Raw genomic sequence first — 14,173 nt, 5'->3', positions numbered from 1 at the left:
TCTTCATCCCGAAGGAGCCTTATCTGGGGGTCTGGAGAAACCCACTCTCAGTTTGCACGACCAGGGTCACTTGGAGCCTCCCAAGGGGGGCTTGAAGGACTTCGAGCCATTGTCAGTGGACCCTGAGGGACGAAAAAACTTCCTGTGTGCCGAGAAGGAAAGACCACGCTTGCAACTTGGCTCCTTCCTCTTCTTTGACTGTGGAAGAAAAGTACTCTTCCCCCCCTGTGACATTCTTAATATCATCCAGAGTGGCCCCAAACGATCGCCTTGAAAAGGCATATCAGTTAGGGCTTTTTTTAAAGCGTGGTCCACAGTCCAACACTTCAGCCACAATACCCGCCGCAGCACTACCGCTGAAACAGACAGCTTAGAAAGCAAGGGAGACGCATCCAAAGAGGCATCACAGACGAACTGCAGCCCCTGGACCAGCTGGAAGGCATCCAGGTCACGGCGCAACAGCTTTGCCCACTTTGTCAGCGTTTGAGACACCAGGGCAATGGCCAAGACTGGCTGAATCGCCAAACTTGCAATAGTGAACATAGTGCGGCTCAGAGACTCTGCCTTCCTGTTAGCCAAATCTTTAAAGGCTGGAGAGTCTTCAACCTGAATCATGGTGGTTTTGTTCGCTTCCATTCTTTATAGACAAACTTGTCAAAAAAGGTGGGGTAAGGGAACACTTTTGCCGCGTGAGGCGGCTTGTGAGTGCCAAAAGGGACCGGCGCCTCCACCGCGGCTGCATCCTAATTTTTAGTTTAAAGTTTCCTTCACCGATGCAATCAGTGCGTCCACCACCGCTTTCTCGTGCGCAGCCACCGGGCAGAGGAATCATCCTCACTGTCTGAAAAATCTAGGCGCGCGGCCGCAGAGCCCGCAGGGTGGGCCCTGTCCATGGCAGCCAAATCAGATTCAGGATCTGATGACACAGACGAAGCAGGGGAAGGCGGGGGGCGCTTCTTGCTAGTCCACCGCCCAAGAGCCACCTCCACCTGGGACACAAAGGACTCCAGGGCCGCTGTCAGTGCGTCAACGGATGGCTGGGACCCAGAGGGACCTGGAGCCTCTGATAGGGGGTCAGGTGGGGAAATATGCTCTTGAGACTCCATGGGGGGAAGAGAGACCCCCACACCAAGAGTGACTACTGCAATGGAACACCCCCCCACGCTGGTAGCGGTACCGGATCACCAGGACACCCCACAGCCTGCAGCAGAGAGAGGAGCACTTGCTGCCTCAGGTGTAGACCCGCACACATGGCGTCTGAGGAATAAGAAAACACAGTAGTCCGCGCCGGGTTAATCAATATCACCATATCATGGCTGCTGAGCTACACAAACATGGCCGCCAGCCATAGGAAGTCAGCAGGCACTAGGGGAAGACGCCGGCTATGTCAAAATGGCCGCACTACAGTAGGCGGCCACGGATCAAGTTGAGAACCCTGTAGCCTCTAGGATAAACGAGAGAGAGACAGGATCCAGGCACCGGACCCAGTGCCTCTCCCCCCACCCCCGGTAAGCACAGCACCTGGCAGCGCGCTCCCCCGCCCCCAGGATCCACCCAGCACACTACCCCATATGAAGGGGGGAGGGGGAAAAGGGGGGTTTACCAATGAACCTCAGGGCCAGAAAGAGAGGGTGCAGGGAACCCGCAGAACTGACCGATCCGGGGAGGGACACGAATCTGCCACAAACCCACCACAGGGAGAGGGGGGGACATTTATTCACCATACCAGGACCAAGCGGGCACTGCTCCAGACAGAACCTCCCCACCACCAAAGTGGGGGGCTGTCGGCAATGAGGGACGTTGCGACTCGAGCAGAGACCCGGTCGCATGCGATCTCGCGAGACGTTTAACTCGCAGGGCCAGCCCCCGTCCAGTAGGGCTATGTCATGGCTGTTCTACCGTGTAGCTGCAGTCTGCAAGCGCTTGCTGGACAGACTGGGGAGACCACTGAAACACGTGTCCAGCCCGTCGCCCAGCCTGGCATTTGATTGCTGTATTTTTTCCGGTGAGATCTACAAACAAAAATTGCCAGGACTAGAGATCCCAGCAGGGAACTAGGTCCTTACTCCTGACTAGGCAGAAAAAAAGGCCTATGAAAATGAAGGCCTATAGCAGAGAGGGGGGTGTATATCACCTAGGACTGCCCATGGGTATAGCCAAGCCTTTATTTCTGCCTAGTGTCCTACTCCTGTAGGGGGTGATATAACCCTATGGTTCTGAATAAAGAAGCGCTGTGTCTGTCAATGAACGAATGAGAAATATGATTTAGCTTGTACCTTTTCAACAGAATCAGTTTCTCCCTCTTAACTGTGTGAGAAACACATGGGATTGTGGGTAAATCTTATACCCATAAACCCATGTTTTTTCCTTCTAATTAAGAGGGCTGGGCTAGAAGGGAGTATTGGCCTTTTAGACACACGCCCCCCTTCTATGACACTGCAGTGAGAGGCGTGCCTCCACTGCGGCATTTTTATTAGACAGCTTGGGCCAATGGTACTTTACCATTGGTCCAAGACTCCAAGCTGTCCATTGAGCTCAGTGCCTCTGACAAGAAGTGAGGAGAGGCCCTGTGAGCTCATCCTCTCCGTCTGCTGCAAACAGTGTGCCATCTTCTATTTAAACTGGCCGCTCTGTATGTAGCTTCTGACAGGCTGCACAATGAGCCCTGTAATCTCTGGAACCATAGGTCCTACCAGCCACAGTGGTGGGGTAGGGCTTAGGCTATATACTCTCCTAAATTTGGGGTCTCTGACCAAAGGTCACCAAGCTATGACCCTCGAAGCTCGATTTTTTTTTTATTTTGGTTTTTTTAATGTTCATGGCAGGTGAGGCCCTGCCTTACCTAACTGCACATCCCTGATACAACTCCAGCACACCATGTCATAGGAAGAGACTCAGCGATGAGGAATAAACCTTCAGCAGCAAATTTCTCCACAGAAATCAAAACTCCTCCACAATCATTCATTATAAATATCAGTTTATTGGCATAGCATAACAGATCTAGTACAATATATCCACACAAAGCAATGAATAATCTTTGGTCCAGGGAGCCATAAATATGAATATATAGAGCATCCCTTTGTATGGCAAATGTAAAAAATCTATATAAAAAGCAAAATGCTACATTGTAACAAAAAATAGAAAAAACAAAAGCTTTTTGTTGCTCCAAGGACTTTATGGTGGACCACTACTTTGGTTAGTGAGTTGAGCTGGGAATTTTCTCTGGTTTTGTCTTTCTAGCCAGTCTGCTTACCAACCAAATTAACCTGTTCAACAGTATGCATTAAAATCAAGGGTTTAGTTCGCACACATTTGCAAATACATTTGTAAGCTTCAAGGCCTCTTCACGGCACCCTGTATCACTGCGTGCGTTTGCCCTTCCGTGTGCTCCTCGCTGTGAAGGCCAGTTCTAGGTGGGGGCAGGGTGCCATCTCTTTGTTACTGGTGTAAATTCGGTCAGGGGACACTCTGGGTACCTTTGCTGCCATTATGCTATCTGCTGGGTGTCCAATGTGCCCCCCTGTGCCGTTAAGGAGGATTGGCCCCTTATCTGTCCATTAGATTGCATGTGCTTCAACTGTGGAGACTCTCATAAATTTAGGTGGTCAGGACTGCAAGTGATACACAGGGTGCCATAAAGAGGCCTTGCAGCTTATGCATGCGTTTGCACATGTGTGCCAACTAAACACGTTTTTAACGCAGACTTTTGGCCAGGATAATTCAGCTGGTTGGTGAGTTGAGCTGGGAATTTTCTCTGGTTTTGGCTTTCATGCATTTGCCCTTCCATGTGCTCCTCGCTGTGATGGCCAGTTATAGGTGGGGGCCAGTGGCGGCTGGTGTTTATTTTTTTTGGGGGGGCCGCAAATAATCCCACGCCACCCCCCCCCGTCGGCCACCCTTTTGGGTCATGGGCAGCACCCCCTCGCACTTTCCCTCATCTCGCGGGCAGCACGGCGGGCGGTGTCAGCTTCTCTCCAGTCTGCTTGTTGGCTCAGCTCCCATCTTCTGTCCCCTCTCCTCCATGCGTCTGCTCCCTCCTCCTCCAGCCGACCAATCTGATTGGCTCTCCTTTCGACCATCGGGTGACTGATTGGCTGGGAGGAGAATCAGTGTTACAATAGCGAATGAATGTTTGCTATTGTAACACAACTGGGTGGGCTCGGAGAGCAGCGCTCTGCACCACATGATCACCCTTTTTTGAAGCCTATTAGAGCCTCAGGCTCTAATCATGTGCTCCAACCCCCCCCCTTCACTGGAATCCATGCCTCCGTCTCCCCTGCATGTAGATGATCAGGGGACAGGACGCATAGATAGAAGGGGCAGCACCTGTGCACCCCTAGTGGACGGGCAGCCACTGGTGGGGACAGGGGTCATCTCTTTGTCACTCCTTTGGCTAACTGGGTGCCAATCACATCCTTGGACCGGTCTATCAGTAAGTGCAATGAAAAGAAGTAGGTGGCACACCATAAAATCCAAAGCTTGTTAAGCTTTATTATTCCGTACAAACAACACAAAGCATTTCACTCACAGCTCAACTCAATTAATAACATCCATAAAGCAAAAACATGAAAATACTTAAAGAAATACACATCTACATCGGTAATCCACCAAGTACATCTACTTACAAAAATGATTGTAACAAACACTATGTATTGCATATGCCAGAGTTAGAGCAAAAATTTTAGGCCTACCATAGTCTGTCGCCGTTTTTCAATTTTAAGGCTTAAAGTGGAGTTCCACCCATATAAAAAGTGTAGCTGCTGACTTTTATTAATCGGACACTCACCTGTCCCAGCGGTGCAGGCATACGAAGCCCCGCTCGTCTCCCTCTCCTCTCTGCGATGCCGGCATCATGACTGTGGGCGCACGGCTGTGGCTTCACAGCCGGGCACGCACTGCGCATGCACGAGCTGCGCCGCGATTGGCCGGGCAATCATCTGGGAACTGTGACGTGTCCCAGATGATTGCCGAGAGGGAGGGGGAGAGGTGAACTTCCTTCTGGCGCCGCGGAGCCCCGGCAGGAAGTGGGAGCTGGAAACCTCTAAAAAGAGGGTATCCGCTACCCCCCCCAAAAAAAATGACATGCCAAATGTGGCATGTGAGGGGGTCACCTGCTCTTAAAGCGGAAGTTCTATTTTTGGGTGGAACTCCACTTTAATGTGTTCGATAGTTAATTCAATGTAACCTCGTCTATTTATGTGTTACCAAAAATCGGGGAATATATTGTGTTTTTGTGCACCAAAATAAACTGAAGAGCATTTCTACCGCAAATATGGTTTTGATAAATATGAGTGCTAATGTCTTGTAACATAAAAGAAAATTGCAACTACCAGCATTTTATTCTCCAGGGTCTCTGCTTTCAGAAAATATATTTGGGGGTTTTAATAAATCATCTTAACAAGCGTGGAACCTGTAAAATCTCAAAAAAGCCATGGAGCTCCAAATTCTCAAGATGCTTTAAAGGTTTTTACAGGTTACCAGTTTAGAGTTGACCATGAATTATATTCCTAAAATTTTTGCTCTCCCTCCAAAGCTTGTTGCGATATCTTACATGTGCGGTGCAATTTATGCTTACATAAACATGCATGACCTATGCTGCGCATTTGCAGTGACCTATGAAGGGGGTGAGAGGGGGCTTTTAATATTTTTTCGATTATTTACAACTTTTAACTTTTTTTTTCATTTAACTTTATTGCCATCACAGGGGAGCCAACAAGCCACCTATGTGATAGCATGGACAGGTGACAGGTCCTCTTTATGGACTATTAGAACCCCCAATGTCTTTCCTGCCTCCTATGCATTAAGGTAAAAAAAAAAACCTGCCAATCACAGTCCCCCCAGCCCCCCGCTTTACTTACCTGAGCCCGTTCACCTGCTCTGTGCGTCCCTGGCGTCCTCTTCTCCATGGAGTCTCGACGTTGATTGGATAGATTGATAGCAGCACATCCATTGGCTCCCGCTGCTGTCAATCAAATCCAATGACGTGGCCGCCGGGGGGGTGGGGCCGAGTCGTACACTTGGCGGCTATGGCCGCCGAGTGTATGACACGGGAGCGCACCCGCAAGGTAAATCCCTCAGGAGAGAGCTTCCCAGAGGGGGTTAGCTATTGCGCGAGAACCGCCGTGGGACCCCAGAACAGGAGGATCGGGGCCACTCTGTGCAAAACGAACTGCACAGTGGAGGTAAGTATATGTTTGTTATTTAAAAAAAAAAAAAAAAACTGAACATTTGCAACCACTTTAATTTCTGCCCCCCCATATATTTACGCCAAAAACATAAAACCTTATCACAGTAGTGCAACTTTTATGTAACATAGTGGAATTGTAAAGCTCAAATTATACATATGCATTTTAACTTTAGGAGAGATTTATTCCCCTTTTAACACTACATTGCGATAATCGCAGGAGAAGAAATGGTTTGCGGACATTGTTTGCATAACATTAAGATTAAGGCATCTGTTAAGATAAAAAACAAAAAAAAAAATTGATTAAGGCAGGCTGCCGAAGGCACGTATTATCAGGACAGCGATTTTTTCCACAGGTGCCAACTCACTAGAAATGTGACTTACATAGTTGCCCAGCGTCATTGTTGGAACCCCGGGATTATTCCCAATAGGGAATATTTTATATATTTATACCACACTATATATAAACTTTATTTTTTGATGGTGGGAAGGATCTGGTCCATGGAGAACAGATCCAGACTCCTCAATGCGGCAGCAGATCACTTCAATTAGAGATCTATTGCTACATGGAGAGGAGAGACAGAGCCATCAGGTCTATCCAGGTCTACAATACTGAATGGTAATGGTCTGACATCAATACAGGACGGTTTATGATTATACAGTGTCCTCCTATGGAGAAATCTGTAAAAGCATCAGAAGCCCAGGAGATGATGGTTTCAGTCCCGGGGCTTAGTGCTGGTTCTGTCTGCCACAGCCAGACAGTGGTTCCAGTTTGTACCCCCCACTGGCGGAGTTGGGTACGGTTTTGAAGTGGTACTTGGACAAATGGCCAATATCCCAGTCCCCTAAAACAATGAAAATAAGCCCCCAAAATGAGGAGTTGTCTACAGGTGGATAACAGAAGCTGAAGCCATCTTATTCACATTTATGCAACAGGGAGTCGGTGTCTGTATGCAGATGGCCACCATTTTGTTTTAATATCCCAGTACTGTTTTAAAACGGCACTGGGGACTCATGGTGATAGATGGCATGTGGACAACCAGTTCTGCAGAGGACCCTTTTCTACAATATCAACTCTTTATCCAGGGAGGGGACACCATCAGTTCTTCCACAGTCACATGCTATAATATGGCGGCACAGATGGCAAGCTGAAGGTTATCACATTAAATCATAAAGTCATATAAATGTAGCAGAATAAATAAAAAAGATAAAAGAAGCATGAAAGCAAGCAAGGAAATCATAATGGTAATGTGCCTTCTTTGTGATTGATAGGACAATACTTCGTTATAGGGAAGCTGAGGATCCATTCTCTGTGCATGTTTTTGACCCTTTGTATTTGGCTCCAGAAGACAGAGGACTGGAAAAGACCTTCCTATGAGATATACAATTTCATAGTGCAAACAGATCCGAGCCTTCATGTTAGAGCCTTTCAGCCTAGAAGAAGGAAAATATGACAATTAAGGGAGGTAACATGGAGAGCTGGAGGAGCATTAGACAACATTCATTCTTTATACATTCTTCATTCTTTATACACAACAGTAACTGTAGGACAGTATTTGTTGGAGCAGACACAGCAAAGATCTGACGACCTTGTATTAAAGAGTCACCCAGTTTCCTGTATATTGTATATTCATAAGACTAATGCCCCATACACACAGTCAGAAATTCTGTCAGAAAAAACTTGGATGGTTTTTCCGACGGAATTCCGCTCAAGCCTGGCTTGCATACACACGGTCGCACAAAAGTTCTCGGAACTTTCGACCGTCAAGAACGCGGTGACGTACAACACTACGACGAGCCGAGAAAACAAAGTTCAATGCTTCCGAGCATGTGTCGAATTGTTTGCGAGCATTATTGATTTTTTGCGTGTTCAAATTGCATACAGACGAACGCATTTTCGGATAGGAACTTTTTCCGACCGAAAAATAGAGAACCAGCAAAAGTCCGATGGAGCATACACAGTCGGAATTTCTGACCAAAAGCTCTCATCCAACTTTTGCTGGCAGAATTTCTGATCATGTGTATGGGGCATGGGGATGAACTTCGTGTTCGAGTCGAACCCATGTTCGACTCGAACATCGGCTGTTCGGTCGTTCGCCGAATTCCGAACGTTATGGGCCGTTCGCGCCAAATTCGTGTGGCGCGTCACAGCCCATAATTCACTGCGGCATCGCAGTGCATTGCTGGCTGATGATTGGCCAAGCATGCACTATGACCCGCATGCTTGGCCAATCACAGCGCCGTCGGTAAAGAGAGCTGTAATTGGCCAAAGCCAGGGTGGCTTTGGCCAATTATGGCTCAGGGGGTTTAGAACATGCCCCACACTATATAAGGCCGCCTGCACGGCGACCCTGTGTAGTGTGTTCCGGCGTGCTGAGAGAGAGAGAGAGAGACAGTGTCATTTCATTTGAGTTAGCTAGATTAGGCAGGACAGTCAGTGAGTGAGCTGCACCTACAGTGTATTGTGTATATATATGCATCCCAGGTGTTATATACATACATATATACACACACACACACACACACACACACACACACACACACACACACAGTATTCAGTTAAGCTTGATCCGTTCCTGTTATCTTCCTACTGACAGGCAGGCTTGTCTTGTTACAGTATTTACAGCTACCTGAAGAAAATTGCTGGTGTTCTTTTGATCCTATTAGTACCACAGTCAGGCAGCTAGACTATTTACAGTTAGTGTAGTGCGTCCTGCTCACAATGTTGAGCTAAAACTACAAGTTAGTGTAGTGAGACCTATGCACAGTGTTCATCTAAAGCTACAAGTTAGTGTAGTGCGTCCTGCTCACAGTGTTCATCTAAAGCCACAAGTTAGTGTAGTGCGTCCTGCTCACAGTGTTCAGCTAAAACTAAAAGGTAGTGTAGTGTGTCCTCCTCACAGTGTTCAGCTAAACCTACAAGTTATTTTTTTGCGAGCTCTGCACAGTGTTCAGTTAAAGCTACATGTAGAAGGTTGGTGGTGTTCTCATACTACAGGCAGGCAGTTGATTTTGCTAGCTGAAGGAGAGGCAGACAGTCACAAGTCAATAAAAGAGGGCAAGCAGGCTCTGTGTCTAGTGCTGGTCGTGGAGACGGTGCATCCTCATCAGCACGTGGCTGTGGGACACACTTGGCCTTTTTTTCGGCAGCTGGCAGTGTTGAGCTGCAACATGCGGAAGACTTGGTCGAGTGGATGACCAAGCCTTCCTCAACCTCTCACCCATGCTCAGGGTACTTTGTCTGGCAAAGCAGCGGCCTCTTCCCTCTGCTCAATGTCATCAGTGACTCCTTCCCTAGCCCCACCATGTCCTCCTGAGGAGTCCCTCGAACTGTTTGACCACAGTGTTGGGTACATGGTCCAGGAGGATGCCCAGCGTTTGGAAGGCTCTGATGATGATACTGAGCTAGATGAAGGCAGTAACATGAGCACGGACAGAGGGGGTGCCCAAGAAGGACTGCAATCTCGTAGTCATGCTCCCCCTGCTGCAGCATACTGCCAGGTTTGCTCCAGTGATGAGGAGGGAGGAGATGATGAGGTCACTGACTCAACGTGGGTGCCTGATAGGAGAGAGGAGGAGGAGGCGGCACATCACCAACGAAGCAGGATGCCCTCCAGGGGCCAGCCTAAGGGCAGCACACTGACTGCATCACACTGCAGAGCTCCGCATGTGCAGGGCGCTGCAGTCTCTGCGCTTTATTCAAAAAGTTTTTTGGTGTGGGCCTTTTTTGAGACGAGTGCATCAGATCGCACCGCTGCTATTTGCAACATATGTCTCAAGCGTATCTCACGTGGCCAAAACATCTCCTGCTTGGGTACCACATGCTTGACCAGACATATGTTGACCTGCCATGCAGTTCGATGGCAAGCATACCTAAAAGACCCACACCAAAGAACAAAGAGGACCTCTCCTTGCTCCTCATCAGCTGAGATCTCCAACCCCACTATACCTTCAGTCCTCTCTGAGACCTGCACTGAGAGGAATGAAGGTGTAGAATTAGGTGTGTCACAGCCAAGTACTTGTGGGCAATCTGCTTTTGGTACACCAACGTCAGATTGTACCAGGCAAATTTCCCTGCCCCAGCTGCTGCTCCGCCGAAAGAAGTTTGCTCCCAGCCATCCACATGCCCAGCGGTTGAATGCTAGCTTGGCAAAATTGCTGGCACTTCAACTGCTGCCTTTTCAGTTGGTAGACTCTGCCCCCTTCTGTGAGTTTGTGGAATGTGCGGTTCCTCAGTGGCAGGTACCCAAACACCACTTTTTCTCAAGGAAGGCAATTCCGGCTCTCTACCAGCATGTGGAAGGCAATGTCCATGCCTCGCTGCACAGGGCGGTCAGTGGTAAGGTGCATATTACCGCTGACTCATGGTCCAGCAGGCATGGACAGGGACATTACCTAAGTTTCACGGCGCATTGGGTGACTCTGCTGGCAGCTGGGAAGGATGCAGGACAAGGTGCAATAGTGTTGGAGGTTGTTCCGCCACCACGCCTCCAAAATGCCACTACTAATGATTGTGACACACCTCTTTCCTCCACCCCCTCCTCTTCTTCCTCCATGGCCTCTTCCTGTGCTTTGTCCTCGGAACCAGCGGTGCTCCGTAGGCGTTCAAGGGGCTACTCAAGTACACAGGCCAAAAGATGCCTTGCGGTGCTTGAGCTGGTGTGCTTGGGGGGCAGGAGCCACACTGGGGCAGAGGTTCTGTCAGCTCTGCAGGGGCCGGTTCAGAGGTGGTTGACGCCACGCCAACTTAAGGCAGGAATGGTGGTTTGCGACAATGGCACCAACCTCCTCTCTGCCCTCCGACAGGGACAAATGACCCATGTGCCCTGTTTGGCTCACGTCCTTAATTTGGTGGTGCAGCGGTTCTTGGGCAGGTACCCGGGCTTACAGGATGTCCTGAGGCAGGCCAGGAAAGTCTGTGTGCATTTCCGCCGGTCATATAATGCCAGTGCTCGGCTGGCGGACCTCCAAAAAGGAGTTTAACCTGCCCAAGAACCGCCTAATCTGTGACATACCCACCAGGTGGAACTCAATGTTGGCCATGCTGCAGTGGCTGCACACGCAGCAGAGGGCCATCAATAAGTACCTGTGTGACTATGGCACTAGGACAGGGTCAGGGGAGCTTGTTTTTTTTTCCCCACGCCAGTGGGCCATGATCAGGGATGCATGCACTGTCCTGTCACCATTTGAGGAGGCCACGAGGATGGTGAGCAGTGACAGTGCATGCATCAGTGACACTGTCCCTCTTGTCCACCTGTTGGAGCACACGCTGCGTGGAATAATGGACAGGGCACTTGGGGCAGAACAGAGGCAGGAAGAGGAGGACTTCCTTAGCTCTCAAGGCCTCCTTTATCCAGACAGTGTTCCTTCGTGCCCGCCGATCACACAGGAAGAGGACGAGGAGGAGGATTGTGTCAGTATGGAGGTGGAGCCTGGCACTCAGCATCAGCAGCAGTCTTTAAGGGATCAGTCCCAAGAAACACATGGACTTGTACGTGGCTGGGAGGAGGTGGCTGCGGACCATGTCGTCCTTAGTGACTCAGAGGACTCCGGACCGAATGCCTCTGCAAACCTACGCTGCATGGCTTCCCTGATCCTGCAAAGCCTGCGTAAGGATCCTCGTATTCGTGGTATCAAGGAGAAGGACAAATACTGGCTGGCAACCCTCCTTGATCCACGTTACAAGGGTAAGGTTGCGGACCTTATCTTGCCATCGCAGAGGGAGCAGAGGATGAAACATCTTCGGGAGGACTTGCAGAAAGGTCTGTGCAATGCGTTCCCAGAGACTGGGAGGTTACAAACTCCTGTTTCTGGACAACGTGTTGCTGAGGCTTCGGTCAGTCAAAGAAGGAGCGGTGGAGAAGGTGGCCGTCTGACCGATGCGTTCAGACAATTTTTTGGTCCGCAGCCCCAAGGTATGATCGGTTCCAGCAACCATCACCAGCGTCGGTTTTACATGGTGCAGGAATACCTAGGGGCAAGATCTGACTTGGACACCTTTCCCACCGAAAATCCTCTGGGTTACTGGGTCTTGAGGATGGATCACTGGCCAGAGCTTGCACAGTATGCAACTGAGCTACTGGCCTGTCCTGCATCCAGCGTTTTTTCGGAACGCACATTCAGTGCTGCTGGAGGCTTTGTAACTGATCACAGGGTGCGTTTGTCCACCGACTCGGTCGATCGACTGACCTTCATAAAAATGAATCAGTCTTGGATCACCACCAGCTACCAAGCACCTGATGCTGGTGTAACCGAATAATTTTTTTTGAAATCTCAGATCCCTTCAAAGACTGCCTATGCTGATGCTGAGTGACTATCCTGAGTAATTATCCTCTTCCTCCTCAATGATTACGCTGATAGCTTGTAAGAACATTTTTGGTTCTGGGCGCCACCACCAGTGCCTGAGGCCAAATTTTTCAGCCCCTGTTTAACAGGGGCATGTAATTACAATTTTTGATGCAATACTTTGCAGCAGGGCTCGTTCCTGCGTTCCAACTAGAGTATCAGTGAGGGGTCGCAGTGTTGTGGCACCAGCACCAGTGCCTAAGGCCCAATTTTTCAGCCCCTGTTCAACAGAGGCATGTAATTGCAATTCTTGATCTAATATTTCACAGCAGGGCCCATTTCTGCGCCCACCAAGAGCGAGTGAGGACTTAGTGTTGTGGCACCAGCACCACCAAAGGCCCAATTTTTCTGCCCTTATTCAACAGGAGCATGTAATTACAATTCTTGATCTAATATTTCACAGCAGGGCCCTGTGAGGGCTTACAGTGTTGTGGCCACAACACCACCTAAGGCCCAAATTTCTGCTGAGTATATAGGGCAGGCCCCTACTTTCAAACATCTAACTTACAAACAACTCCTACTTGCAAACGGAAGGAGACAACAGGAAGTGAGATGAAATCTACCCCTAGGAAGGGAAATTCTCCCCTGTAAGAGTTAATATGGGAAAAACATTTTTCCTTTTCACTGATGCTTTCCAATCCTTGTTCCACAAAAAACCCCAAATTTTCAAAAAACATTTGTCATTGGGACAAAAAGTGAGGTGAAATCTTCTGAAGAGGAGCACAGACAGCAAAACAAATGTCACAGGGGTGATAACCCTTCCCTATGTTTTCCAAAAAGCTTAAAAAAAGATTTTTTGGCTGGAGCTAAACACGTTAAAAATGTACCCGTTCAAAATTACAAACAGATTCTACTTAACAAACCTACAGTCCCTGTCTTGTTTGCACCGCCTGTATACTGCTGTTCAGAGTATATAGGGCCTGGGGGCCCCACACCTTTCCTTTTTTTTTAATTTGGGTGCGGGGTTCCCCTTAATATCCATACAAGACCCAAAGGGCCTGGTAATGGACTGGGGGGTACCCATGCCGTTTGTCTCACTGATTTTCATCCATATTGCCAGGACCCGGCATTACATTAAAGCCGCAAGCAGTTTTAAATGACTTTTTTTCCTTTAAAAATGACATTTTGTGCAAGGACTGTTCTAAGCATGGGAAACACGCGCCACTTTACAGGCATACTATAGACACCCCCCAGGTACGATATTTAAAGGAATATTTCACTTTTTTTTTTTACTTTAACCACTTGCCGACCGCCTAACGTATATATACGTCGGCAGAATGGCACGGGCAGGCAGAATCACGTACCTGTACGTGATCTGCCTCCCGCGGGCGGGGGGTCCGATCGGACCCCCCCCCGGTGCCATCGGCGGTCGGCATCTGACTGGGAGCGTCGGGAGGCGAGGGGGAGACCATCCGATCGTGGCCCCCCCCTCGCGATCGCTCCCAGCCAATGGGAATCCTCCTCTGCCTGTGTGTAGTTTCACACAGGCAGAGGATGTGATGTCATCTCTCCTCGGTCTGGCAGTTTCCGTCCAGCGCCGAGGAGAGAAGACATGTAAGTGCACACAACACAAACACACACAGTAGAACATGCCAGGCATACTTTACACCCCCGATCCCCCCCCGATCGCCCCCCGATCCCCCC

At 49.2% G+C, this 14,173-nt stretch overlaps 1 protein-coding gene across 1 annotated transcript in view; it reads right to left on the bottom strand.

The window, feature by feature from the left end:
* Positions 1-2,960: 2,960 nt before the first annotated feature.
* LOC141129499 (uncharacterized) overlaps positions 2,961-14,173 on the bottom strand; it is a 92,322-nt gene continuing 81,109 nt past the window's right edge. Inside the window, exon 6 of the mRNA XM_073617572.1 lies at positions 2,961-7,618. Coding sequence (XP_073473673.1) covers positions 7,604-7,618 — 15 coding nt within the window. The 3' untranslated portion in view covers positions 2,961-7,603. The remainder of the gene's footprint in view (positions 7,619-14,173) is intronic.

This window comes from Aquarana catesbeiana, linkage group LG02 (assembly GCF_042186555.1).
Source record: "Aquarana catesbeiana isolate 2022-GZ linkage group LG02, ASM4218655v1, whole genome shotgun sequence".
Classification (NCBI taxonomy): domain Eukaryota; kingdom Metazoa; phylum Chordata; class Amphibia; order Anura; family Ranidae; genus Aquarana; species Aquarana catesbeiana.
Note: the sequence above shows the minus strand (reverse complement) of the source record. Positions and strands in the feature narration are given on the sequence as shown.